At 36.0% G+C, this 26,968-nt stretch overlaps 1 protein-coding gene and 1 long non-coding RNA gene across 2 annotated transcripts in view; one reads left to right on the top strand and one right to left on the bottom strand.

Moving 5' to 3' along the window:
- Positions 1 to 13,392, bottom strand: part of LOC138697707 (uncharacterized) — a 68,050-nt gene extending 54,658 nt beyond the window's left edge. The window contains exon 1 of the mRNA XM_069823187.1: positions 12,627 to 13,392. Within this exon, the coding sequence (XP_069679288.1) occupies positions 12,627 to 13,257 (631 nt within the window). The 5' untranslated portion in view covers positions 13,258 to 13,392. The remainder of the gene's footprint in view (positions 1 to 12,626) is intronic.
- LOC138697711 (uncharacterized) overlaps positions 1 to 26,968 on the top strand; it is a 542,983-nt gene that overhangs the window by 480,857 nt on the left and 35,158 nt on the right. The gene's annotated exons all lie outside the window — the stretch shown is intronic.

Genomic DNA, 26,968 nt, shown 5'->3' with positions numbered 1-26,968 from the left:
ATATATATATATATATATATATCTACCAACTTTGGTAAACAGTTTCAATATTCTCTTTTATATGGTTTCTTGGAAATAAAATAAACATTTGGTCATATCCACTTTTTGCAGAAAGTTTTATATGTACACACAGTAATTGAGAAAAGTGTATAAAATAATGTTTCATTCATATTGTCAACTGTATCAATATACACATAAATATTTTACCCTATAAGTGTTTTATTAAATTAAAAACTTAATGTTGGAATGATTTCCTGAACAAGAAAAACAATGTTTTTATGTTTATATCTTTCTCTTTCTAAATTTGTGTACTTCAGTTTTTGAATTCTTGGCACGTCACGTATATCTAGTACCGAAAAATAATTATTCTAATAACACAATAAACTATGCTCAATCAAAAAATATTAATATTATTATTATTATTATTATTATTATTATTATTATTATTATTATTATTATTATAGCTGTTTTCACTCATCACACCCACTGCTATTGTCATCTGCCACGTCAACATTCTCCTCATTTTGATGACTTGCTTTTTTTTTTGGATCTGGTTCATTTTGATGATCATTGATTTGTAAAACGAAATATTTAACCAATAACACCGGCAATAACAGCTAATATGGTGGTGAAACAAGAGAAGACAACACTAATGCCATCTTATGATATTTATAACAATGACCGGATATGTTTATTACTTGTTCGTTTTTTGCTATAAAGATGTTAGACTAATCCGCTTTTTGCAGGAACGCAATATTTTCAAACATTCATTTCAATGGCAGAAATCCGGTTTTTGTAGAAACTTGTTATGTCAATAGATGCCGCTTCAAATGAAGTGAAGAGAACTGTACTATGCTCAGAATTGTAATTTTTGGACATGTCCGGTTTTTGCTATCAACCCTGCAATTGTATCTATAAATTTCAGTTGTCGGCAGAAGAATGAATGAATGTATTTTGGCATTTGTTTTTGCTTACCTCCCGTTGCTTATAGAAACCAAAGAAGTGACGGTAGAATAGCCTTCCTTCCTTACTAGAATAGAAGTGGGAAAGCATATATATTTTGGGCAGGGCATAGTTGCGCCCCACGGTCAGATAAGATGCAGCAGATAAAAAAGGATTCCTGTTTTGTAGGCATAGTTGCGCCCATCAGATAGAGAAAAAGGGCATGGCATAGTTGCGCCCCTATGAAATAGGTAGAGAAAAAGACACTATGGAAACTCGAGCCCCGTAATCAACCAGCCATATTGATTTCTTATTCGATTTAATATTCATTATCGATACCGTTAAAATGAATACCATGAAGTTAGCAATACTTTATTAACTGTTTTTCTACTGTTTATGCAGTGATTATCAATAGCCTACTGTTAAAATGAACACCATGAAGTTGGCAGTACTTTATTAACTGTTTTTCTACTGTTTATGCAGTGATTATCAATAGCCTACTGTTAAAATGAACACCATGAAGTTGGCAGTACTTTATTAACTGTTTTTCTACTGTTCATGCAGTGATTATCGATAGCATACCGTAAAAATGAACACCATGAAGTTGGCAGTACTTTACTAACTGACATATTCAAATGAGTGAGCCGTTGGAATATGGGGCCTTAGCAGTCTTGACATTTTATTAGTGATTTTCACACCGTCTGTAGCGTATAGTGAGGTTAATTTAAAATGAATGTTTAGTTTAATGAGAAGGGTAAAGACTTAACAATTCACAATGGTTCCAAGTTTCAATTTTCGGAACCCTGTACCGTAGGGTTAAGATATCGGTGTACAAACAAAAAAAAAACAGTTCATTTATTGTGTGTGATCGTTAAAAAAATGTGTTATTTTAAATAGCAAAGTTGATTATATGCTAGGCCTACCTGCTTTCAATGCAGCTACCATTATAATATTTTTAAGTAATTTATTTATTTTGTGTACTATGTCCATCGGGGCGCAACTATGCCATGTCCATTCTGCTACCTGATTTCTTCGCGGCGAACTATGCCATGTCCATTCTCCTACGTGATTTCTTCGGGGCGCAACTATGCCATGTCCATTCTACTACCTGATTTCTTCGGGGCGCAACTATGCCATGCCTAGGCCTCCCGATTGACCGCGGGGCGCAACTATGCCATACCGTATATTTTAACCATTTGTTTCCGTTCTCGTTGCTGTTTCCGTTCCCCGTTCATTTACTCAAAATTTGCTTGTGGATGGTGACTAGAACCACGATACGTGTCATTGTAGTCGTACTGAGGAACCGAACAATCGAATTCTAGAATATAAAGTGAGAATATTTTCGACTTCTAAGCTTCGAAATAATCTTCTATTAATCTCTGTCGTAAGTTGTCATTTAAAGCTAATCGATCACTGTAACGTCTCCGAAACAAATTGCATTCCCTGTAATCTGCGGCGGTCGAAGCTTGGTGTTGGTGTAATTGAAGAAGGATCAAGTCCGACCGGTCTCTTGCTATTCGTCAGATCCCCAGGATGATTAAAATCGCATGCTTCTACACGTTCAGTACTCTAGTCGTTTCTTGACTTCAGAGTGCTTGAAGCATTTTAGATCATTACCGATGTGTAATTGCAATATAGAACTGAGAGAGGAATGTCACAGGTGTTCACTGTTATAACGACATAATGTGAATACTAAATTCAATACAAATACTCTTCTGTTACGAATTTCATTATGACGATGCTAATTCAACTCTTAAGGTATTTGATAATGCCGACCTGGATTGGCTCAAGCGGTAGGGGCACGGCATGTCTCTATCGCTTGGTCCGAAAGGTTGTGGCTTCGAGTCCCGCCTTGGCCATGGGTATTGTGTACGTGCTAGTTTAAGAAAGCGGAAAAACAGAAAACAGAAAACTGAAAAACAGAAAAAAGAGACAAAAAATAATAATGACAACAATGCTATAAATCAGTGCTCCTAGCTGAGACCATTCAAATCTCGTACTACGTAATAGAGCAGCGATTGTTTCATAAATTTGCAAAACTGAAAGTCCCGAAGTAGTCATATTTTGTAAATACAGTGGCTGTTTCTGATTTGTAGTAAACAATACAGTTCTTAAAGGTGCTTCATAAAAATCCAAGTTGCAAGAGAAAAACATGCAACTCTGTGCTTTAGGGCATTACAAGAAGCCTGTGGGAGAGAAGTCCTACCATACTGAACTATTGCAAGTTGGGTGGAAGCGAGGCATTCGCTTTCAATCAAGAGTTGCCATCCGAAGAGCTTTAGATTGATCAGTGAGAGAGATATCCAGATATGTTGCTGCAGATGGAGTCCGTCGTCCTCCAAGAATTTGGCAACGTATTGTTGACATGAGTGGGGACTATAACTTATTTGAAGTATGTAATGTCAAAACTAACCTAAATAAATTTAGTGTGAAACAGTAACTATATTGCCATTACTTTTCGAATGGCCTAGTATTTGAAAGTACGGTATATGATTAATAATATTAATCATTCTTATGACTCACTTGTAGTTCCTAGGGTCCACACCTGTGGAGTAACGGTCAGCGCGTCTGGCTGCGAAACCAGGTGGCCCGGGTTCAAATCCCGGTCGGGGCAAGTTACCTTGTTGAGGTTTTTTCCGGGGTTTTTCCTCAACCCAATACGAGTAAATGCTGGGTAACTTTCGGTGTTGGACCCCGGACTCATTTCACTGGCATTATCACCTTCATATCATTCAGACGCTAAATAACCTAGATGTTGATACAGCGTCGTAAAATAACTCAATAACTCAATAGTTCCTAGGTTCGAATCCAGTGAAGTTGGATTCGATTCTCTGTAATTATTTATCTCAGTTATTGAGTTAATATTTGTTGTCTTAGTTTGATAACGATTCTTTTAAATTGTTTTGAACGAATGAATGATTAGATGGATAGATGGATGGATGGATGGATGGATGGATAGATGGATTGGTGAATGGATGGCTGACTGGCTGGATGGATGGGTGGATGGATGGACGGACGGACGGACAGACGGATGAACAAACGAACAAATGAATGAATGAATCAATCAATCAATCGGTCAATCATTCAATCGAAATGTTAAATGTTATTTAACGACGCTCACAACTGCCGAGGTTATATCAGCATCGCCGGTGTGCCGGAATTTTGTCCCTCAAGAGTTCTTTTACATGCCAGTAAATCTACTGACATGAGCCTGTCGCATTTAAGCACACTTAAATGCCATCGACCTGGGCCGGGATCTACCTCTAGCACAGAAGGCCAGTGCTATACCAACTGCGCTACTGAGGCCGATACTCAATCGATGAGGGAGAATGGAGGAAGTGTAAGTTCAAAGGTACACGATAGTCATGGCGTCCTTTTGCGACTCATCTTAACCTTTATGTGAGCTCCTAGCCTAAAGGCCACTTGTCTCACTTCGTTTACACTGTTCCACTTAAGGGACTAAAGGCCACTTGTCTCACTTCGTTTACACTGTTCCACTTAAGGGACTCAAATGACTTTTGTAGGGAGAAAAAGCCTCACCGGAGAGACTGACGGGGCTGGACTTGGCACATGGCTCGCCCAGCGTTCAGTATTGACGATAATGCTATCAGCGTTGATATAGTCAATCGTCAGACGAAGGTAGCTATCATGCTCATCCCAAATCTCTCTCATACCAATTATTTACAAACCTATCCTGAGCCGCTTTTACTAGAAGCTTTATCCTCATTTATTAATATATATATATATATATATATATATATATATATATATATATATTCCACGACTTTTATTGGAATAACTATTAAGGGGACAATTGGCTCGGCCTCCTAGATTGAGATCACTCACCCTGTCTGTGCCTTTTCTGTGGTTCCCCTAGGGAGTTAAGGCGATACGCTACTGAAAATAGTCGAATTTTGACAAATTCTATTATTTTCTTATTTTTGTGCTAAAAATGTACGCTTTTTACGAAAATTTTATCTCAGTATCTTAATTACAAGTATACTTAATATAATTGGCAGAAGTTGAGTTAATGTACGAGCTATGTCTAACCAAAACTTTAAATTTAATTAACTCAAAAGAGAAATTTTCTACGTTTTTAACCACATGTATTAATTTTATTTCTCCGTGGTTAAAGCTAGTGTGATGAAACTTGGCATACTTATTCATTAATATCTCTGTTGCAAAATGGAGCATTTGATTGGCTATATTCAACATAGTGTTATATACTTTTTAGTAGGTCATTTTACGACGCTTTTTCAACATCTTAGGTTATTTAGCGTCTGAATGAGATGAAGGTGATAATGCCGGTGAAATGAGTCCGAGGTCCAGCAACGAAAGTTACCCAGCATTTGCTCATAGTGGGTTGAGGGAAAATCCCGGAAAAAACCCTCAACCAGGTAACCTGCCCCGACCAGGAATCGAACCTGGTTTCACGGCCAGACGCGCAAACCGTTTTATTGCTAGAGAATTATACGTAAAGCAGTATTATTTTTATTAATGTTTGAACATTGAAGAAATTATATATATATATATATATATATATATATATATATATATATATATATATATATATATATTACAAATTAACAAATTAGACTAGGGCATTACTAATGTCCCATTGCACAATATACAGTATTCCTTTAAAGAAATATGGACTTAAAAAAAATATTTTTTTAAGAAGTGTTTATGAGAAAAGATTGAAATTTACATTGTATGATTATGATATTTATATGCATATTCAGTAACAATTTCAGCTCTCTAGCTAAAAAATTGTGGATTTTAGAAATTTCGGTAGCGCATCGCCTTAAGAGAAATGTCGGGATGAGCCCTGAAATAAATGGGCCACGGACCTATCACCCACCAGTATGTATTCAGGAATTAAATACAAAAAAAAATTCTGTTTACAGTCTTCTTTTTAGTCCAGCATGTAATTTATTTCGGAGGACTTCGTTATAGTAATAATTGCCACTATGACCTAACTATAGTCGCGACGCTGTTATTCCCGGCGTGACTCCTCCTCTTTGCTTACGTCTTAGGAAGTGAAGGCTCTATAAAATCGAAGTAGGTAATATCGTTCGCCATTTTTGTTCTTTCGTTGCCGAATTGCCAGACGAGGAATCTATTTGCCACACCGTTAAACATTATCATGTCGTAGCTTCTGTGATAATAAATCAAACGCACTATAATTCAGCATATAATTGAGCGGCAAATAACGTCCCCGTGTGCTTTCTGCGAACGCCAACGAAAGAGCCAAAATGGCGGGCGATTATATTAAGTATTTATCGAGCCTTAAGAAATGTATGACATCATCATCAGCGAATCACAAGACGTACACGTTTAAATGTAGCCTACCTGCAACGTTATTGGCTGCCGGAAATAAGAGCGACGGGACTGTAGTACGCTAATATGTTTTCGCGGGATATCAGCCGAGTTAAGATTTTGGAATGCTCCAAGCTTTCGACTGCTATCTCTGCAGCCATCTTCAGGGAAGTGATGTCCGAACAGAAAGTCGAAAGGTTATATAGATGTGGCTGTCTCAGGTGAAACGGGATTGGTTCGCGGATCGGCCAATCCGGGGCCGGGAATTGTCATCGCTCGTAAGCTCCGCCCCTCCCGGGATTACTGCGTGAAGTTTGGCGGGCGGCGAGCCCTGTTCCGCCGGTTGGAATCGGTTGCCGTCCTCGGTCCGTGATCTTCATGACCTTGATTGTAAGAGGGCCTGAGTTGGTCTAAGGCCGGTGTCCATGCCTGACTGAGCTAGAGTCCACTGTCTCTGTTAAAGTTGTTTTTTTCCAGCTTGATCTCTATGGCCTCCTTGATTGTACGATCCCAGTAGTGGCTTGATTTGTTAATGACCTTGGTGTGGTCAAACAGTATTTTATGCTCCTTTTCTATGCTGTGTTGCGCCACTGCAGATTTTTCCGGGTAATACAGCCTCAGGTTCCTCTTATGTTCTTTGATTCTGTCTTCTATTGTGCGGCCAGTCTGCCCTATGTATACTTCGCCACACTCGCATGGAATCTTGTAAATCCCTGGAGTCCTTAAGCCCTGACTGTCTTTAACCTGACGTAGATGACCACACCAAGGTCATTAACAAATCAAGCCACTACTGGGATCGTACAATCAAGGAGGCCATAGAGATCAAGCTGGAAAAAAACAACTTTAACAGAGACAGTGGACTCCAGCTCAGTCAGGCATGGACACCGGCCTTAGACCAACTCAGGCCCTCTTACAATCAAGGTCATGAAGATCACGGACCGAGGACGGCAACCGATTCCAACCGGCGGAACAGGGCTCGCCGCCCGCCAAACTTCACGCAGTAATCCCGGGAGGGGCGGAGCTTACGAGCGATGACAATTCCCGGCCCCGGATTGGCCGATCCGCCAACCAATCCCGTTTCACCTGAGACAGCCACATCTATATAACCTTTCGACTTTCTGTTCGGACATCACTTCCCTGAAGATGGCTGCAGAGATAGCAGTCGAAAGCTTGGAGCATTCCAAAATCTTAACTCGGCTGATATCCCGCGAAAACATATTAGCGAACCAACGCCGAGAAAGCCTCAAATCATACATACGGGACTGTAGTAATTGACATGTGTACTGTAGTTAAATTTTACTAGCGCACTAGAATTATTCCCAGTCTGTCTAAATGTGGCGGAAATATATCCATTTGAAGCAGTTTGCTTGTGAATAAGGCACGCTATAAATATCATAACAGAAAATGTTCGAGGATACAACACTTCACCAATCAACTCATAATTTCTCAGCTTGTCTTGACTTTCTGGCTTTACGGGGTTGGGCCCGGAACACCCAGTTTTCGTATCCGTATATTAAAGTTGCAATGCCTATCATTTTATAAAATTTAGGAAGTGCTTCTCGTATATATTTACTGACGTCCTTTACCTTGAATGTTCCACAGATTTATCTGAACCTGTTTTTTGTATGAACAACATTATTACCTCTGTAAGTGAGCTTACAACCCAAAGCAAAGTTACACAATTCTCTTGAGTCGAGGATGTGACTCACAGACTTTGAATTCATCTTTCCTGTGTTTAAGCTATTAATTTTTACCTGATACTTTCTTTATTATGCAGATTAAATTATACACTTCACGTATTTACTAACACGCCAACAAACCTGATGTGACGCTCGAGTGAAAGCCGACAAGAATCTCAAGTTTGAGATGAACTGATGAGCGTTATGTAATGCTCCATCTACTTTTTACCCACAGCCAGACCCGTTCTCTGTTCATCGCATCACTTTCATAGTTTTCGGCAATAAAAATAACGATTCTTTACACTTAGATGATTAATGCCGCATTCCTTGTTTCTGCCAGCTCTCTCAACAATAAAGGCTGGTCCGCAATAAACTGGGAATGGAAACGACAACGAGAACGAGAACGGAAATATTGTTAAAATAAATGTATTTAAATGTGAGCATTCACAATTTATTAACTTTCACGTTCCCGTTCCCGGGCTCTGGCAAACTTCTGGTTAATGTGAATGCTCACATTTAAATACATTTATTTTAGAAATATTTCCGTTCTCGTTCTCGTTTCCGTTCCCGTTTAAATCACGATAAGTCATGATGATACGTTCAAATTAATATATACATTTTTCATTCTAGACATTTTTATAAATAGACATTTTACTTTATTGTAGCATAAAAATATAACAACATAAGCGACTTATAAAATTATACAAATCTGACTTTCAGGTTGTAAAGCTGACTTGAATAATTTCAAGTGTATCGGGTATCGAATCCTCGACCTTTGGCTGACCGCACCAACGCTCTACCGATTGAGCTACCCAGAAACTCTATACCATGACCTGGTTCAATTATTTCACTTATCTCCACATACCTCAAGTGGGTTGACAGAACTTCAGCGCCCAGCATTGAGTGCACACTTACTGTGTGACTTAAATTTGTGGTTTTCTGTTATCGAACAGTTATAAAATTATTTACATTCTATCACATTTAAGATTTTGTTGCAATTACTTATGTATCCTTTTGTCTTGATTTTACAGACTTTTACTGTTGTAATTTGTTACTCATTATAGTACGAGTCACAGAAAATTTCACATAATTTGATTAATATTTACACCCAAGTAAAATTATCATTACCGGTAGAATTTTAGCGTCATCTTCTTTCTCGAATGAAATAAATACAAACTTAAGAACAACCACAGAAAGTATTACTAAAATTTCATATCCGCACCCAAAATTAGTAAACCTTACCTAATAAATCTAACGCTTGCTATAAAATTATAGTAACATTTATAATAAAATTAACTTACTTCCTATTCATAATTTCTTTTCAACCCTTTGAGTAAAATATTTCGTTAAATTTTATGTATTTCAGGTTGCTAAGACAACGTTTGTTTTTTGTTTCCAAAATTGAATCAGTTAACATGGTAAATTTATACAATGTCCCATGTAATTTCAATTTAATAATAGTAATAAAACAATAGTCTTCATTTCCTAATAATCCCTAATACAATCCTGTGTCAAGAAATTGCTTCGAGCCCAAAATTCTCGTTCCAAGGCCATGGCTATTAAGCTATTTTTGGAACACCTGCTTGTGGCATAAGTTGATTTTAATGTCAACCACATGCATGCTTCTATAAAATTATTTTATTATCTATATGTTCATTTGATGATAAAAATCACTCCATTTTACTCTAACGAATATAGGTGTGAATTTTATATATGCATTGTTAATTACATACATTCCTTCTTATATTATCAATTTTAACTTAATATTGAATATATTCTGAGTTAATCCTATCAAACATACTGTAAGTGTGAATTTTATCATATCGATCGTGTTAGGTAAATTTAAATTTTTTATCATTTTAATTTTAAATCATTTTTAAATGTGACTTTTTGTCCTATAATTAGTTAAAATTTGATTACAAAACGTGAAGATATGTTTTTTGACAATTATGTTTACATTCTTTCATATAAAGTAACTTATAATAATGCTTTAAAATTTAATTATAGCTGTTTCTGATTTTTTTTTCCTTTGTGGGATAAGCTCTTTTACCTGAACACCATTGATATGTTCGTTGTTAACTACATGAATTCTTTCTAATATTATTAATTTTAACTGTGTATTGAAAATCATATGAATTAATTCTACCAAACATACTGTAGGTGTGCATTTTATAGTATGATCATTGTTCACTACATAATTTTTTCTGTATTATTATTTTTAACTTCGTATTGAAAATCCTCTAAGTTCAGCCTATTAAACATATTGTATGGTAATGTTATGACAAGTTCATTATTTTACACATAAATGCTTTATAGATTATTAATTTTAACTTCGTATTGAAAATTACCTGAGTTAACCCTATCAAACGTATTATAGGTGTACAGTAGTGGCAAAAAAAACCGGATCAATCCTTGTAGCTGATTTCAGAGCCTTGTTCACTCCAGAGCACGCTAGACTGGTAACTAAGACTTTCGTGGTTCGAATCCTGTCTGGGAAGGAAACTTTTCTTTGTTCCTTATTTAAATTTCAACCTAATACTTTTCGATTGCAGCGATATTTTACTACTCAATTAACTTATTCCCAGAACATGAATTTTACCAGCAATCGAAAAGTATTGGGAATAAATTTGAATAAGGACAAAAAAGAGCTTCCATCCCAGGCAGGATTCCAACCACGAAAGACTTAGTTGCCAGTCTATCGTGCTCTGGAGTGAACAAGGCTCTGAAATCAACTACAAGGGTCGGTCCGATTTTTTTTTGCCACTACTGTACATTGTATCATGTATATTGTTAACTACATAAATTCTTTATAGGCATGCACTATTAATTGTAACTTCGTATTGAAAATAATCTGAGTTAATCCCATCAAACATACTGTAGGTGTGAATTTTTTGACACTTTCATTGTTAACTACATACATTCTTTTAGCTATATAAAGTCTTTAGAAATTAGGGGAGAGTCGGGTAGTATCGGACATCGGGTAATATCGGACAGTGAGTTTCTTTCATCTACCACACGATGATAGTACCTGATTGACATGGTTACGTTTCTGTGATGTCGCATAGAGAAACGTAACGATGTCATTCAGGTACTACCATATGGTGGTAGATGAAAGAAACGCAATGTCCGATACTACCCGACTCTCCCCTATTAATTTTCACTTCGAATTGAAAATCATCTGAGTTAATCCCATAAAACATATTGTAGGTGTGAATTTTTGGATAATTTCATTGTTAACTACATATATTCTTTAGCTATATAAAGTCTTTATAAATTATTAATTTTAACTTCGTATTGAAAATTATGAGTTAATCCCATCAAACATACTGTAGGTGTGAATTTTTTGATAATTTCATTGTTAACTACATACATTCTTTCAGCTAAATAAAGTCTTTATAAATTATTAATTTTCACTTCGTATTGAAAATTATTTCAGTTAACCCTATCAAACACATTGCATATGTACATTTTATCCTACGTCCATTGTTAACTACATAAATTCTTTATAGACCTGCATTATTAATTTTAACTTCGTATTGAAAATTATTTCAGTTAACCCTATCAAACATATTGCAGATGTACATTTTATCCTACGTCCATTGTTAACTACATAAATTCTTTATAGACCTGCATTATTAATTTTAACTTCGTATTGAAAATTATTTCAGTTAACCCTATCAAACATATTGCAGATGTACATTTTATCCTACGTCCATTGTTAACTACATAAATTCTTTATAGACCTGCATTATTAATTTTAACTTCGTATTGAAAATTATTTCAGTTAACCCTATCAAACATATTGCAGATGTACATTTTATCCTACGTCCATTGTTAACTACATAAATTCTTTATAGACCTGCATTATTAATTTTAACTTCGTATTGAAAATTATTTCAGTTAACCCTATCAAACATATTGCAGATGTACATTTTATCCTACGTCCATTGTTAACTACATAAATTCTTTATAGACCTGCATTATTAATTTTAACTTCGTATTGAAAATTATTTCAGTTAACCCTATCAAACATATTGCAGATGTACATTTTATCCTACGTCCATTGTTAACTACATAAATTCTTTATAGACCTGCATTATTAATTTTAAATTCGTATTGAAAATAATCTGAGTTATTCCCATCCAACATACTGTAGATGTGAATTTTTTTAAAATTTCATTGTTAACTACATACATTCTTTTAGCTAAGCTTATATAAAGTCTTTAGAAATTATTAATTTTCATTTCGTATTGAAAATCACCTGAGTTAATCCCATTAAACGTACTGTAAGTGTGAATTTTATGATAATTTCATTGTTAACAACATATATTCTCTAGCTATATAAACCCTTTATAAATTATTAATTTTAACTTCGTATTGAAAATTATGAGTTAAACAAACATACCGTAGGTGTGAATTTTATCATAATATATTAATTGTTAATTATATAAATTATTTATAAATTATTAACTACATAAATTCTTTATAAATTAAGTTAATTTTAATTTCGTACTGACAGTTACTTGAATTAATCTTATTAAACATAGCTACTGTTAATGTGAATTTTATCATGTGTTCATTGTTAACTACATAGGCCTATATTCTTTCTAATGTTATATTCTAACTTTGTAATGTAAATCCATTACGTACTCCTATCAAACTGTGCGATATTATCCAACTTCTCACCTTCTTTGAGGGTGCCGCTGAAGAAGTCGCTGTCGATGAACCTGGGAGTGGCGACATCGTCCGCACTCCTGCCGGAAGACATGGCCATGGGCACGTTGATGGTGAGGGCGTAAGACCTCACGAACCTCTCCACCTCTCGCAGGGTGAACCTGAACAGCTTCATAAACTCGGAGTCGGACGAACGCGACTTCGACTCCGAGAAAAGCGGCTGCTCGAACTCGGAAATGGAATGTGGGGGCAACGCCACAAGCTTCAGAGATTCCCCAATCCGGTACTCCGAATGTCCCATAATGCCGCGTCTTCCAGATTCCTCAAAGGGCGATGTCATCTCGTGAACATATCTCAGAGCTCTGTACTTGATGCACGTTGTCATGTCTTTAGCAATGAGACAGTCTTTGTAGGCGCCGTCTAAGTATGTATCCCCGGACTGGTAACCTCTTGCCTTCTCCGAACTGTTGGCGAGGTTTCCAAGCGACTCTGAAGCGTTGGTGGACGTGGATGGTATCGGCGTGGTGGAGACTGTCTCCGTGCTCTGCGTAGGGTTAGCGTCGGTACTTCCAGCGATGAATGCCGCCACTAATAACATTATTTCCGAAGCACGTTGGATTCTTGAGAACCTATTGCTACTCATTGTAATAAAAGTTCACTAACTGAAGACTTCACTGAAAACTAGGATCTTCCTCTGCGTCTTCAACACTTGGGCTTCATGAATGGAGGAGTTTCTTGTGGTAGTGTCTTTTAATTTGTAGATGACACCGCACCCCAATGACCAACTGACTGAAGAGATAAATATGTTGAGCAAACCATCTTATATCGGTATGGGAAATAAGATCAGTCGTTATGTTGGGTTGAGACATGTGTTTGCCCCCCAACTTGTAACTGGCACATGGCATTGAACTTGGAGGGGTGGAAGAACTGCAGTTTCAAGGGGAAGGCCGGCACGGAATTACAAGTCCGGAGCTGGTTTTCGATATTTTTGTAGAATATGATTACGGAATGACTAAGGAAGGATAGGGGCGATAGTTTTGCATTCTGCTGGTTGTCCTCATAAAAAATTGCCGCCCGCCGAAGTGAAGGTTACTCTGTGGGCAGGTGACCAATAGCGGAACGCAGGGTCGAGGCGAACCGTCCAATGACGTCCCTCGCTGCATCCCGCACGCGAACCGCTCTCGTACTACTGTCTGAAGTGAAGATGTCAGTTCGGTTTCGTACATATATGCCATTAAATCACGGACCGAAATGTATTCGCGTGTGCTTGTCTCTATATAGGCGTAACTCGTATTTCAACATCCAGTTTTTTCCTCTCTTGTGGAAATGGTGGGAGCGCGAGGCTTCAGGAGAGTTGCGGTAACAAGATCATTTTCCTTAATTGGATATAAAAACTAGACTAGACTGTTTGTTTTGTTCATTTTTATTTCAACAAGATGTTTGTTTACTGCCATACTTCCGTATGCTGGTGTCAAAGATCATAGATAACTGGGGCCCTTTTATTAACGAAACATTTACTCGTATGTCTGTACAATACAGTACCGCGTAATAAAAAAAAGTTGTTGAACAAGGTAACCTTTCAAACGGACACAGTCATCCGGTTCATAATGATCTATGGCAGGGGTAAACATCCTAGACGGCAAAAATTATGAATGGCTGCTGTAATTCTCTTAAGCGTTCTGAAAAATATATGCCAACTCATTCGCTTTTTCATAGTATTTTATCAAAAGATATGTTCTTCTATCTTTCTGTGACGACCCAATACTTCTACAGAAGTTGTTTAAATTCGGAACATTTTTTTTTTAATTTAGTGCGAAATTTTTACGTATTTGCACCGTAGTTAGAATTACACAAAATTGTAATCACAGGGCGCCATGCGGGCCAATTTTGAAAGACATAGGTACGTTAACTTTGTTTAATCTTTGCATTTTATATATTTTTATGTGTAATACATTAGTTACAGTAAGTTTAAGAAGTGATTTGCGTTGTCAGACGAGGTTCAGATATAAAGTAAATTTACCATTTTTTATTGACTCAAACCCAGAATAGTTTATTTATTTATTTATTTATTTATTTATTTATTTATTTATTTATTTATTTATTTATTTATTTATTTATTTATTTATTTATTTATTTATTTATTTATTTGTTTACTTATTTATTTGTTTTTTACTGATTTATGTGTTTGTTTAGTTATGTATTTGTTTATTTATTTATTTACTTATTTATTTGTTTGCTTATTTATTTATTTATTTATTTATTTAATCTTGTTGAGTTAAGGCCATCAGGCCTTCTCTACCACACCACGACCAAAGCTATGTAATAAATTGAACGAGAATATAAAGAGATATAATATTGTATGAATGTTTTCAAATCGAGGCTTCATAAATGATTAGTTTCAAAGCCCTTTTTTTCTTTACATGAATTTTTCTACGATAGTGTGTAAAGTTGCATTTTACCCACTGCTAACAATGCGTAAAGTGAGCCTTTAAAACACTAATTCATAAGAAAAGTAAGTAATCACTTTACGCACTGCTGTTCATTTTAAGCACTGTCAAAGGAAATGTAATATTCAATGTACAAATTTCATTCAGTAAGACATTAATAAAATTACCTCGATCTTTCATGATGTAAATTTGTCTAATGGTATTGAGAGATTCATTATCCATTTTACACAATCACTTGTATAATACTATGTAATTTTTTTTTCACTTCATTTCATTACTCTTCAATGTATTTTCATCTCATGATTTCTCCGAAATCAAATTGTACTTTATTTTTTAATTTATCATTGTTCCGTATTCTCTCCGCAATCATATTGAATTTTTCATTTAACCTCTGGTTTGTATTCTGGATCCTAGTGGTCAGCCGTAGATTTCGGCCAGATGTCCTAAATTGCGGAATTTGTTGTTACACGTAATACAAATAAGTAACAAATTTAACATTCATATTCACATTTTAGCTCGTATTATTCTACAGTAGGCCTACTTATTGCAGCAAGATGTAGCTTTCAACTTTTCCTAACCGCTTTGTTTTATGATTGTTTTAGATGGCCATGAAATTGTGATCATGAATAAAACATGCTGACATTCCATGGATATCGTCTTCCTTAGCCGAGAGCGCTAAGGCATGGCTTGTTCAGTTAATTCTGAATTTCATCTGTTCGAAACCTGGTATAGAAAAAAAAATAAACTCTTTTACTGGCATGGCAACATTTTTAAAGTGCCGTTATTCACACTTGAACGTACTCTCAAAAGTGGAGGACTTGGTCTGTTTAATATAAAATATAAATGTCTCGCTTTATTCTTAAATAGGAATCTTAAGTTACAAGAGGGTGGTGCATCTTTTTCGACGGCATGGTTGCACTACTGGAAATCGCAGCTTGATCTCCAAATCCCTTTAGACTTAAGTCAGTTACCAACATATAATGTACACTTAAAAGCATTGCTTCTTGAGCTGTGTTATTTGGATCTTTTGAAAATGGACGTTCGTTTTATATGTACTAAATATATTTACAATCGTCTCCTTAATTCTTTACCTTAACCAGAAATGCGTATAGCAAGAATTATGATACCAGGTGTTCAGTTGTTACAAGTTTGGAAAAATATCACTTCCAACTTTCTTCCTGTTGATATTAGGTCTGTCTGGTACATGGTCACGCATGATATCTTGCCAACTAAAGAACGTTTACATCGCATCCATATGATTGACTCTGATAGATGTACGGCCTGTGGTCAACAAGATACAATTATTCACCGTCTAGTCTACTGCTCTCGTGTTGTGCCGGTTTGGGAGCAACTGTTAATTTATTTACACCGAATCGAGTCGAAATTCTCCGACTGGTTCAAACACTATCAACTGATATGGCCTGATTTCCACATTTCTCCACCTGATAAACATGTTGCGGTCCTTTGGACGATAGCCCATACTGTGTATTTTACTGTTCAATATCATGAGATTATAAACAGGGAGTCTTACATTGATTATATGTGTTCAGAAAAACTTAAGTTTTTTCACAGACAAAGACGCCATGACCAATATTCGTCAGCCTTTAATTTCTTATGAAATGTTTCGTTTCATAAACTGCATCGGTCATCCTTTTTTATAGCGCTGCGTATGATTAGGTTTTCTCCGGAGCGGTTGTTTGCGCGCTTTCAATCGGAGGCCTCCGATTACCTCCGATTGATGCAGCGCAGGTTGTATATGTGCTGCGGCGCAGACATACACTTTCCGCTGAGCATTCCTTTAATCGGATCAGGTAGTGATTCGAGTCCGCTGACGTCCGCGTATCTTTTAAAATAAGTTGTAATTTTTTGTTGTTTATTCCCTCTTGTTTATTTCCCTCTCTCTCTCTCTCTCTCTCTCTCTCTCTCTCTCTCTCTCTCTGGCTCTTTTTTTCTTGTTTTGCTTGAAGTGCTACGTTACCTGACAGGTTTTTTTCTAGTTTTCAAATTCATAGTAGGCTATATGTGGAAGGGCGTATTACTTTTATGTTATTGATCAAATTAATAACATTAAAACTAATTGCAAAACTAACGCAGAAGTAAAGCTTTTCAGTAACTAATGTAAACATTTATAGTTCTCCTGGAAACACTCGTTTATTCACAAACAGTTTTTGTCAATTATTATTCTAATCGGTTTAGTTTAACGTAAAATATATTAAGAGAGTTTCAGAATGGAGCAAAGGAAATGTGTGATATCTATGGGTTAAAGTTTACTGTCCAAAATAATTTATTCAGATTCTTCACCGGACAAGATTATGGCCATTGTGTTAAAGGGTGTCAGTATTTGAACTGCCTCTTCTAAAACGCGCTACTCTTCCTCTGTAATAAAAATATAAGCGGATATTAACTTAAGGATAATTGTAATTATATTATTACCACACGTTTCTTTAGTTTGATTCTGAATCTCAATATTTTAATCTAAATAGTAAAATATAACTCAAGTTGTCCTAAAATATAACTCAAGTTGCCTTTTAAACATTCCATATATGTATGTTTTTTATTGCCTCGAAAGTTACGTTTTATAGGAATTTTAAGACTTTTTTTATAGACTGTGGACCTTTGGGAACAATAGCACTAGAACTGTTTAAAAAGAAATCGAATCAAATGTTTTGCGTAATTTTAAAATACGAAAACGATGACATCGCTAATTAGCCGTCAATCTGTATCCGAATGGTAACAATTTATTGTTGACAGCAAGTACTAGTATCACAACCGCGGCTCTTATTGCTAAACACTTACATACGTTTTAAAATTGAGACTTACTCAGCGAATTTATCTAACCTGGTCCACGCCATAGAGATTTTCAAATACGGACCTGTTAGCGTCCTAGGAGCGTAAGACATTTCTGACAACACAACACCAGCTCATCTTTCATTTCAAGTAAGCGGCTCATCATTGAAGTTTGAAGTTCCATCTCGTAACAATATGCTGGATCAATCTTAGAGGGTCCTTTTTTTTTGCTGAAATTCTTCTGCTTTTCAGTTTTTTTATTCCCAATGTTACTTTGTCTGCACACAAAACCACGAAATTATTTATTAGACCTTTTATATATAAATCAAAGTAAACACGCTTTTTAAAAGAGTTCAAAAGTGCATTGAAGAGTTAAATTTACTTAGTGATGTTTGCGAAACAGTGAGAGAGAAATTCACCCAAATTTGGGGTCTTATCAATTCCTACTTTTACGGTAAGGTTCAAGGTGTGGGTACCACACCCTAAATGGTAAAGATTTAATTTTTTGACGGCAGCAACCATATTTGGAGCATTGTCTGTGACAGTGGCAGAAACTCTGTTAGAATATTATTAATTGTAAATATTAAATATTAATTAAATATTAATAGAAACTCTGTTGTTTAGTCCCCATGAATTAATGACTTGAATTCAACCAGCAATTTCGTCGGCTGTATGACTTCCCTCGATGACAGATAAGTCCAACGAACAGAAATTAATTGGTCACCTGTCACGTAGTGACCTGTTACTGTTACGTATCAATCTTGCCTGTTGGAGGACCAACAGTTTTTACGTCCTTTATTTCCGTTTGCAGTTTATTCTGAACGTTGTCGTATACGTCTCCTAAGAACGTGCAATATTCACGTAAAAGTAAATAGAAATTGAAGAAAGGAACCAAGAACCCTGGTTAGTTAAATTATAAAGAATAGTTTTTATGTTAATCAGTTCTGCACACTATCACAATATTCTCATCACGTAAACCACGTGCTTTATTTACTTAAATGAGAAAGAGTGTTACGACACTGCAGTGAATGCCTTGGGTTTAAAGTGGTTGCGTATCATTGGACATAAATTGAATTAAAAGTTTAACCAATTTAACTTTTTGAGCACTGTTCGATGGTTGTGCCGAGTGTTCGAGCTGCTGTTCAACATACTCGTAATTGTCGGCGCTTTCATCAAGTTCGCGATTATGCGATCGTTTCAAATGGTCTAACAAATTCGAAGTTCCACCACCCTTAGAGTAAATTCGCCCACAAAGTTTACAGAGTGCGACTTTATTATTATCTTCAACTAAATTAAAGAATTTTCATGCGACGGATATCCGATTTGGTGCCATTTAAATCCGCTCACAGCTACTGTTAGTCCGTACGCGCCGGTCGTCCTTGAGCTCTACGTCCTCCAACTTCGCTTCGTTCCGAACCACCGCATCCCTCCGTATGTCCACTGTTCCACCTACGGTAGTATCGGAGATCTCCGGAGGAGAGCTTTATTCGTAATCTCCGATTCCTCCGCGGTAGTAGTCACTCCGATGAGCAGCACTAATTTTTTATACCACTCTCATAGTGATTGTAGTTAATGTGAAATAGGTTATTTCTTCACTTCTGTAATTTTTATTCTAATTGCATTCTATCTCCTTGAGTAAACAGAACAGTAACGTCTTACAATATAGATTGACGAGAAAAAAAAAGAGACAGTATCAATTATATTTTGTATATTACTTTATTCATTACTGTTATTTATTGTTCATTATTACTATACTTGTTTTGTTTGGTTTTATGATGTATTTGTATTTGTCTTATTCTAATTCTGTAACTAACTATTTGTATTCTGTAATAAAAAGCGGAAAACGCATTTAATAAAAAAAAAAGAAAAAAGATGGGGACGTAAAAAAATGGATACTTATTTATTAATGGTTCTGAGCTTATATGGCCGTGACGTCGTGATCTTATAACCTCTCCAACTTGAAATATTTATTCAATGTAGACTGCAGTTCAACAAAAATATTTTCGCTATCGTAGAACAATAACATGGTGCAGCCACAGAAACATTCAGCCAGTCAAAACCTAGATTAATGCAATTCAAGCACATATCATTTCTTTTCGACAATGAAATTTGATAAATTTATACAAGAACAATGACGAGGGCTGGATAATTGAGACTTCAGCCCAGTAAGGTCATTTCAATACAATACAAAAGGTCCACTTATCTCAGAACCGGTGTATTGTCAAGTATAACTGTTCTTGAAACAGATAGTAGTTACTTTCTTGAGAAAATGTAATTCAGTTTTCTTGCATACTAATTTTATTTAAACCGAACAATACAATGCTATCCTGCCACCTTCTATTAACTTCTTTGCAGAATTCTGAATTTCTCTCTTTCTCTCTCTCTCTCTCTCTCTCTCTCTATAACTATGTGTCCTATTCGTAGTTCCCAAAAATATATATATATAATCTAAAAATTGTTATCATTGTTAGAATGATGTATGTGAATTCCAGTTGGTGAAAACAAAGGTAGTATGTAGGTATTCTTCAATAAAAACATGCTGTATGTTTTTAATTTCCCACAAATGTTGTTAGTACAGTAATTCAATTGTGAATATATGTCTGTTTATATTTGCATTCTGAAACATGTGAATGGATATTAACTTGTGATTTACTATGAAGGTAAGCGTTCACTACATCGTATCGCACTCATCGGACGAATCGCACGGATCGGAAAAAGACAATCTTTGCTGTAATTGTTATGTAACCGCGTTCACTACATCGTATCGCACGCATCGGCTCTCGGCAAATCCGTCCACGTTTCTCGGATGAGCAACTTTTCCGATGCGTGCGATCATGGCCTTCTTTAATAAATCAATTTTAATTGGTCAACTGTTACTATTATGTTGTGCCATGTTCAGTGTCGCGCCAAAATGGCAGACGGAAAACTTATTTCGCTTGTAGAAAATTGCGAAGAATTATATAATTTGAGGCGTTCCCATTACAGTAATCAAGTCGTTTCTTACATATATATTATGTAACAAATATCTCTTTCGTTTCTTCCTCTTCAATTAAGACGCATGAAGCCGTTACAAATTCTTATTAGCTAACACTCATAATTAATTGACCTAACCTCAAACTTCTCTGTTTTCAGCAATGTCAATATCGTACGACGTCATGTTTCAAACAGCTGATAGGGGAATCCGATGAGGCGATGTGATGGAGCCGTTACAGTGAACGCACTGCACTTAAAATATCCGTTGTGTGCGATTCGTACGAGGAGTGCGATACGATGTAGTGAACGCTTACCTTTATAGTACGTAATTTTACGTCTACAAGTAGCCTATTAGAAATAAGTTAACATTAGATACAAAGTTTCTTGCAGGCTCTTGTGTATCTTCGAGTTGTGAATTGTAAGCATGGGACTTGCATTCGGGAGGTCCGTGGTTCTATTCCAGGACCGACTAATCTGACTGTGGTTTTTCTATGGTTTTCCACAGTTACTTAGGGAAATGCCGGGTTGGAATTTTCATTGCCATTGCCATTGAACAATTAACTCTGCATGTTAATTATTTTCGTTACACTTAGAGGCGATACTTTTTTCTTTTATTTTTAAAATAAATATGCCAAATGTTTCTGTATGTTACAATGAAGTGTGTCAGAAGACTTACCTTCCGAATATCGTAAACATGTTTTTGCTTTTAGTTAGGTCAAACACGTATTGAACTTACTCATAAGATCTGTGTTAATGTAAGGTCGCAGCCAAGTTCAGAATATCGTCTTGCTTTGCTTGATGGAGTAAGATATACAATTTATAATCTGCGAAGGAATGCAGAAGTGTTTTAATTTGATACGATCCGCTAATTTCAAAACGAACTGTTCCTTTAGCTAAACAAAGTCTATTATTATTTTAGCATAGGCTACTATTTCCGTTTGCGTATGTATATAGGATTATATAGCAGGTTGCCGTCTTTATTGCCCATCTTCCATAACCATCTGTTTCCGTTTCCATATATAGTTACAATCGCTTAGGGGCATTTAACGTTAGGTTCGTTGTTTTAATTATATTCCTTGAGAAAATCTGAGAGAGAAATGTTATGTTTTATTTAACGACGCTCGCAACTGCAGAGGTTATATCAGCGTCGTCGGATGTGCCGGAATTTTGTCCCGCAGAAGTTCTTTTACATGCCAGTAAATCTACTGACATGAGCCTGTCGCATTTAAGCACACTTAAATGCCATCGACCTGGCCCGGGATCGAACCCGCAACCTTGGGCATAGAAGGCCAGCTCTGAGAGAGATGTTCTAACTTTGCCACAGAGTAACACATTACCACGCTTAACTTCGGTCCTACAAATCAGTACTTCAGCCAAATGTATAAAATGATCCATGAAAAGCTTTTGTCATTGTTTTCGTCTAAGCAATAGCCAACAAATCAGTACACTTGCATTTGAGGGGTAAAAACTATGACTGTTAAGGGTGAGATATTAATCTAATTCAGTATATTACTGCAAAATTTATTGCGCTACTATTGAGAATGAAAGGATGGTTGCACCTGTAGTGATAATTCTTCTTTTTATAAATTTCTGTAAAAACAACACTAAAATTTATAGTAATATATTGAATTAGCTAATAACATCACCCTTAAAAGAATGTAACATTCATCGGTTTTTCCGTGTATCCTTCATTTAATAAATTATTGTGGAACCTCTTTTGTAAGTTATTCTGATTAATGTCATGGTTTAAATTAGTAGATAAAAATTCATACTCAGTGATTTTTTTTTACATATTATATATACTGCCTTTCAGTGTATACTCGTATATTAAACAAATACAGAACTTTCAATGCAAAAAAGATTATATTTTATTAATTGATGAACTAGTGGACTTACTCGTGTTAAATATGAAATATCTGTCCGGCTTACAGCTGTTTCAGTGCTTCACGCACCATCATCAGAGCCTACTAGATCGCGGCGTCATCTCGAACTTCTCTGCCTGTTAGGAGGGTGTGTTTTATTGTTGGAAGGTGTTCAATTATGGAGTCGAATAGTGTGTGTGTACTGAAATTGATCTGTGTGTTGAGGATTTGATCGGGGTGTGTTTTAGTGTGTTTGTATATTTCATATTGTTCCAGTGTGTTGAGTTTTTGGTTCTTGGGTTGTGTGTGTAGGATTTCCATGTCCGTATTTATGTTATTCTATGTATGGTTTGTATTGGGTATGTGATCGGCGTATGTAGATGTATTGTGTCCTCTGGTTATAGCTTTAATGTGTTCTTTGTAGCGTGTTTGGAATGATCTGCCTGTCTGTCCTATGTAGAAATACATCACATTAACATATGAAAACAAAAGCACACATAAGATCGCATCTTCATTCAGGAAACAGAAATACAACATAACATACAGAACAGAAAACACACTACAAAGACATCTCAACACACAAAAAACACAAACAAATAAATACGACCACACAGGTGTATACAAACTCAAATGCAATAGTTGCGACAAGTTCTACATAGGACAGACAGGCAGATCATTCCAAACACGCTACAAAGAACACATTAAAGCTATAACCAGAGGACACAATACATCTACATACGCCGATCACATAACCAATACAAACCATACATACAATAACATAAATACGGACATGGAAATCCTACACACACAACCCAAGAATCAAAAACTCAACACACTGGAACAATATGAAATATACAAACACACTAAAATACACCCCGATCAAATCCTCATCACACAGATCAATTTCAGTACACACACACTATTCGACTCCACAATTCAACACCTTCCAACAATAAAACACACCCTCCTAACAGGCAGAGAAGTTCGAGATGACGCCGCGATCTAGTAGGCTCTGATGATGGTGCGTGAAGCACTGAAACAGCTGTAAGTCGGACAGATATTTCATATTTAACACGAGTAAGTCCACTAGTTCATCAATTAATTATATCCAAGTGTTAAAAGTGGTGTACGCAAGATTCAAAATGGATTATATTTTAATCGCGACTTTTAAGAAAATTCCACTACCTACTTAGAAAAAATCTTGAATCCAGCTGACTGCAATCACTACCATGCTTGCCAACACTAAAACGCACAGGGAACTTAGCTTCACCAAAGCTCATTGTATTAATCCACGCACATATTTATGTTGCTTTCAATAAATACATCTTCTGGACACTTTCAATTAGAATTTCGTTAAAAAAAGTCTCTTGGAAAACATTAATTTTCAATAAAGTTCTGTTGAAAATAAAAATTCACGTTATTTCTCAAGTTTATACTTATGATATTTTGATATGGAAAGGCCTGAAATATTAAACTTTTGCCTAAAGCTTCTTTTATACCTGTTCTTCTTCTCAATTCTTGATAGTTTTGATTCTGTCTTTTAATCTGATGCCTACCATTTACCTCTCCATCATCCTTTGGCATTTCCTTTTCGTCCAGCATTAGGGTGCCAACCCAGAAAGTCGACCAACACATTTTCAGGCGAGTTTTGTCGCGTGTATAATTTCTAAACTACGCGACATATTCCAATGAAGCAAACGACGATCGATCAATATATATGAGTCTTGAGTTGGAGCGGGTGTCATTTAGCCATACACGGGAGGGAAAAGTTGAAACACTAATTGGTGGGTCGCGAAGCAGCCGAGGCAGTGTAACTCGAGAATGTGAAGAGATAGAATGTTCATAGTGGTGTCAAGTGGTTCATGACTCACCGGGCTACAATCTCAATTCAACAACAATCAGCAGTCGAAAAGTTAAATTGGAAAAATTCGCGAGTGAATTGAGTGAAAAGAGAAAAATCACAATGTAAAGGCATATGCAGTGAAAATTGGAATGGGACTACAAGCAACTGGTAGAAACGATAGATCACAATGGTTTATATAGCAACCAACATGTTTACTCTTAATGCATACAAGATGGCTACTCCCAGGAGTCCCAGCACGGCGAAGATGTACCGGGTTTTCAGGATATCTGGAAAAAAGAGATGTTGATTGTCATAAAACTTACAGCTGTGTCTCCGATACAACGTCCCCCAAATTCTTTTTCTCTCTGAGTTAGTGACCGTGTTTAGACTTCATAAGAAAGAAATGGGACAATACAAATATTAATAATTTCTTTTCTGCGTTTGGTGTTATAGCTTGTACCCATAAGCATGAACAGAATACTCCAAAATTTTGCCAGTACTGCTGATATTCACTAGAGAATTTCTTTCCTGATGCTATTTCTGAAGGAAATTATTTGTCCTAAGTTAGTGTATTCCTGAATATAACGAGTGTTTAAAAAGTTAGCCTTATTAAAAATGCAAGAATTAATAATAATTATTCATTTGTTTCAACGCCGTTGTTACCTGGAGCGAGCTATAACCATAACCATGACATAGTAATTCTAGCCACGCTCAACAAAAGTTTCACAAAATAATAAAAATAGTAATCCTTGTACACGAGATATACTTGCATGAATAAAAATCGGACATTTGTTCAGCATTGTAAAATTCATCGTCCTCGATGAGATTGAGCGCTAGAACCTCGGCATCAACATCTATTAAGATAACCGCTATATTACCGAGGGCGACTACAGTTCATTTTAATCGTCACTAAATACCAGTACTACCGGTAATATTTGTTACAAATCTCATTAAGGTATTGCGACCGGGTAAATGAGTTGGAAGAATAATTGGCTACAGACTAGAAGATCCCCAGCCTCTCGTCAAATTAAGTACCGAGTTTTTCCCGGGTGTAAAAGACAGACAAATCTGTGTGGGTCAAGAGTACTTAGCTCAGGGGGTCACTAAGACTGTTTTTTACAAAAATTGGCCAAAATATCATGTTTCGGTTTTTTTACGAAAATACTCTTTGGAGCTTAGCGGATTGGTAGTAAGCAGTTTTTGCCTCTACGTCCTCTTTCAGCGTCAGGAGCGATTTTTATACAGGCCTGCTCCATACGTCAGTATTGTATCTCTTTTCATAAATTTGCATTTTCTCGAAACTACATTTTTTATGTTCGAAATACTCGATTCGTATGCAGTTTTATCCCAACTCATTGAAAATATTCGTACGTGCCCATGCATATATTATCTCAGATCTAACTTTGAGAGATTTTTAAATATTTAAAAAATCGAGAGTTAAAAAAAATTATGTTAATAAAAAATGTGAATAAGTAAATATATGATTTTCAAAAATTTATTAACACCTAAGCTAAACTAGATACCATGAATTTCTCAGCGTTAAAATATTTCCCGTGAATCTGGGTCCATAAGAAAAAAATTTAGTTTGTTGTAGGCCTATGTGAATGTAATGCGCATAGAACATTTTGATTGCATCACTAATTTACACAATTATAATGAAACTAACATCGAAACTATCACCCGCTAGAGCTCAAAATTTGCACGCACCTTGTTCTTAATGTATCTAAGGAACAGTTTTAAAATGGAATAAATCGGATTGAAATTGTAAAAATTTCCAAATTTAGTCCTAGTGTTCCTTAATGAGTTATGTATTGTAGGTCCTACAGAAGAATAAAAAATAGATTTTTCGCAAATGTCAAAATACAGAAACCACGTACACTCGTGTACAGTATTTACAAAAAAAAAAGAACCGGACCGACCCTTGTAGCTGATTTCAGAGCCTTGTTCACTCCAGAGCACGATAGACTGGCAACCAAGACTTTCGTGGTTCGAATCCTGCCTGGGAAGGAAACTTTTTTTGTTCCTTATTCAAATTTATTCCCAATACTTTTCGATTGCAGGGATATTTTACTATTTAATTAACTTATTATTCCCAGAACATGAATTTTACCAGTTATCGAAAAGTATTGGAAATAAATATGAATAAGGAACAAAAAAAAAGTTTCCTTCCCAGGCAGTATTCGTACCACGAAAGTCTTAGTTACCAGTCTATCGTGCTCTGAGTGAACAAGGCTCTGAAATCAGCTACAAGGGTTGGTCCGTATTTTTTTTGCCACTACTGTACATTGACGGTCGGAAGATATAAATACAGATTGCAACTGCCACTCTTACACTGGGGAGTTGGTGTAGTAGGTAGCATTCTTTATAGTTTTCAATCATCAATGCACTTCAGTATACACTGGAATGATAGCATACCTGTTGATACAAAACCTCGTGTAGTTA

This window comes from Periplaneta americana, chromosome 4 (assembly GCF_040183065.1).
Source record: "Periplaneta americana isolate PAMFEO1 chromosome 4, P.americana_PAMFEO1_priV1, whole genome shotgun sequence".
NCBI classification, from domain to species: Eukaryota; Metazoa; Arthropoda; class Insecta; order Blattodea; family Blattidae; genus Periplaneta; species Periplaneta americana.
Note: the sequence above shows the minus strand (reverse complement) of the source record. Positions and strands in the feature narration are given on the sequence as shown.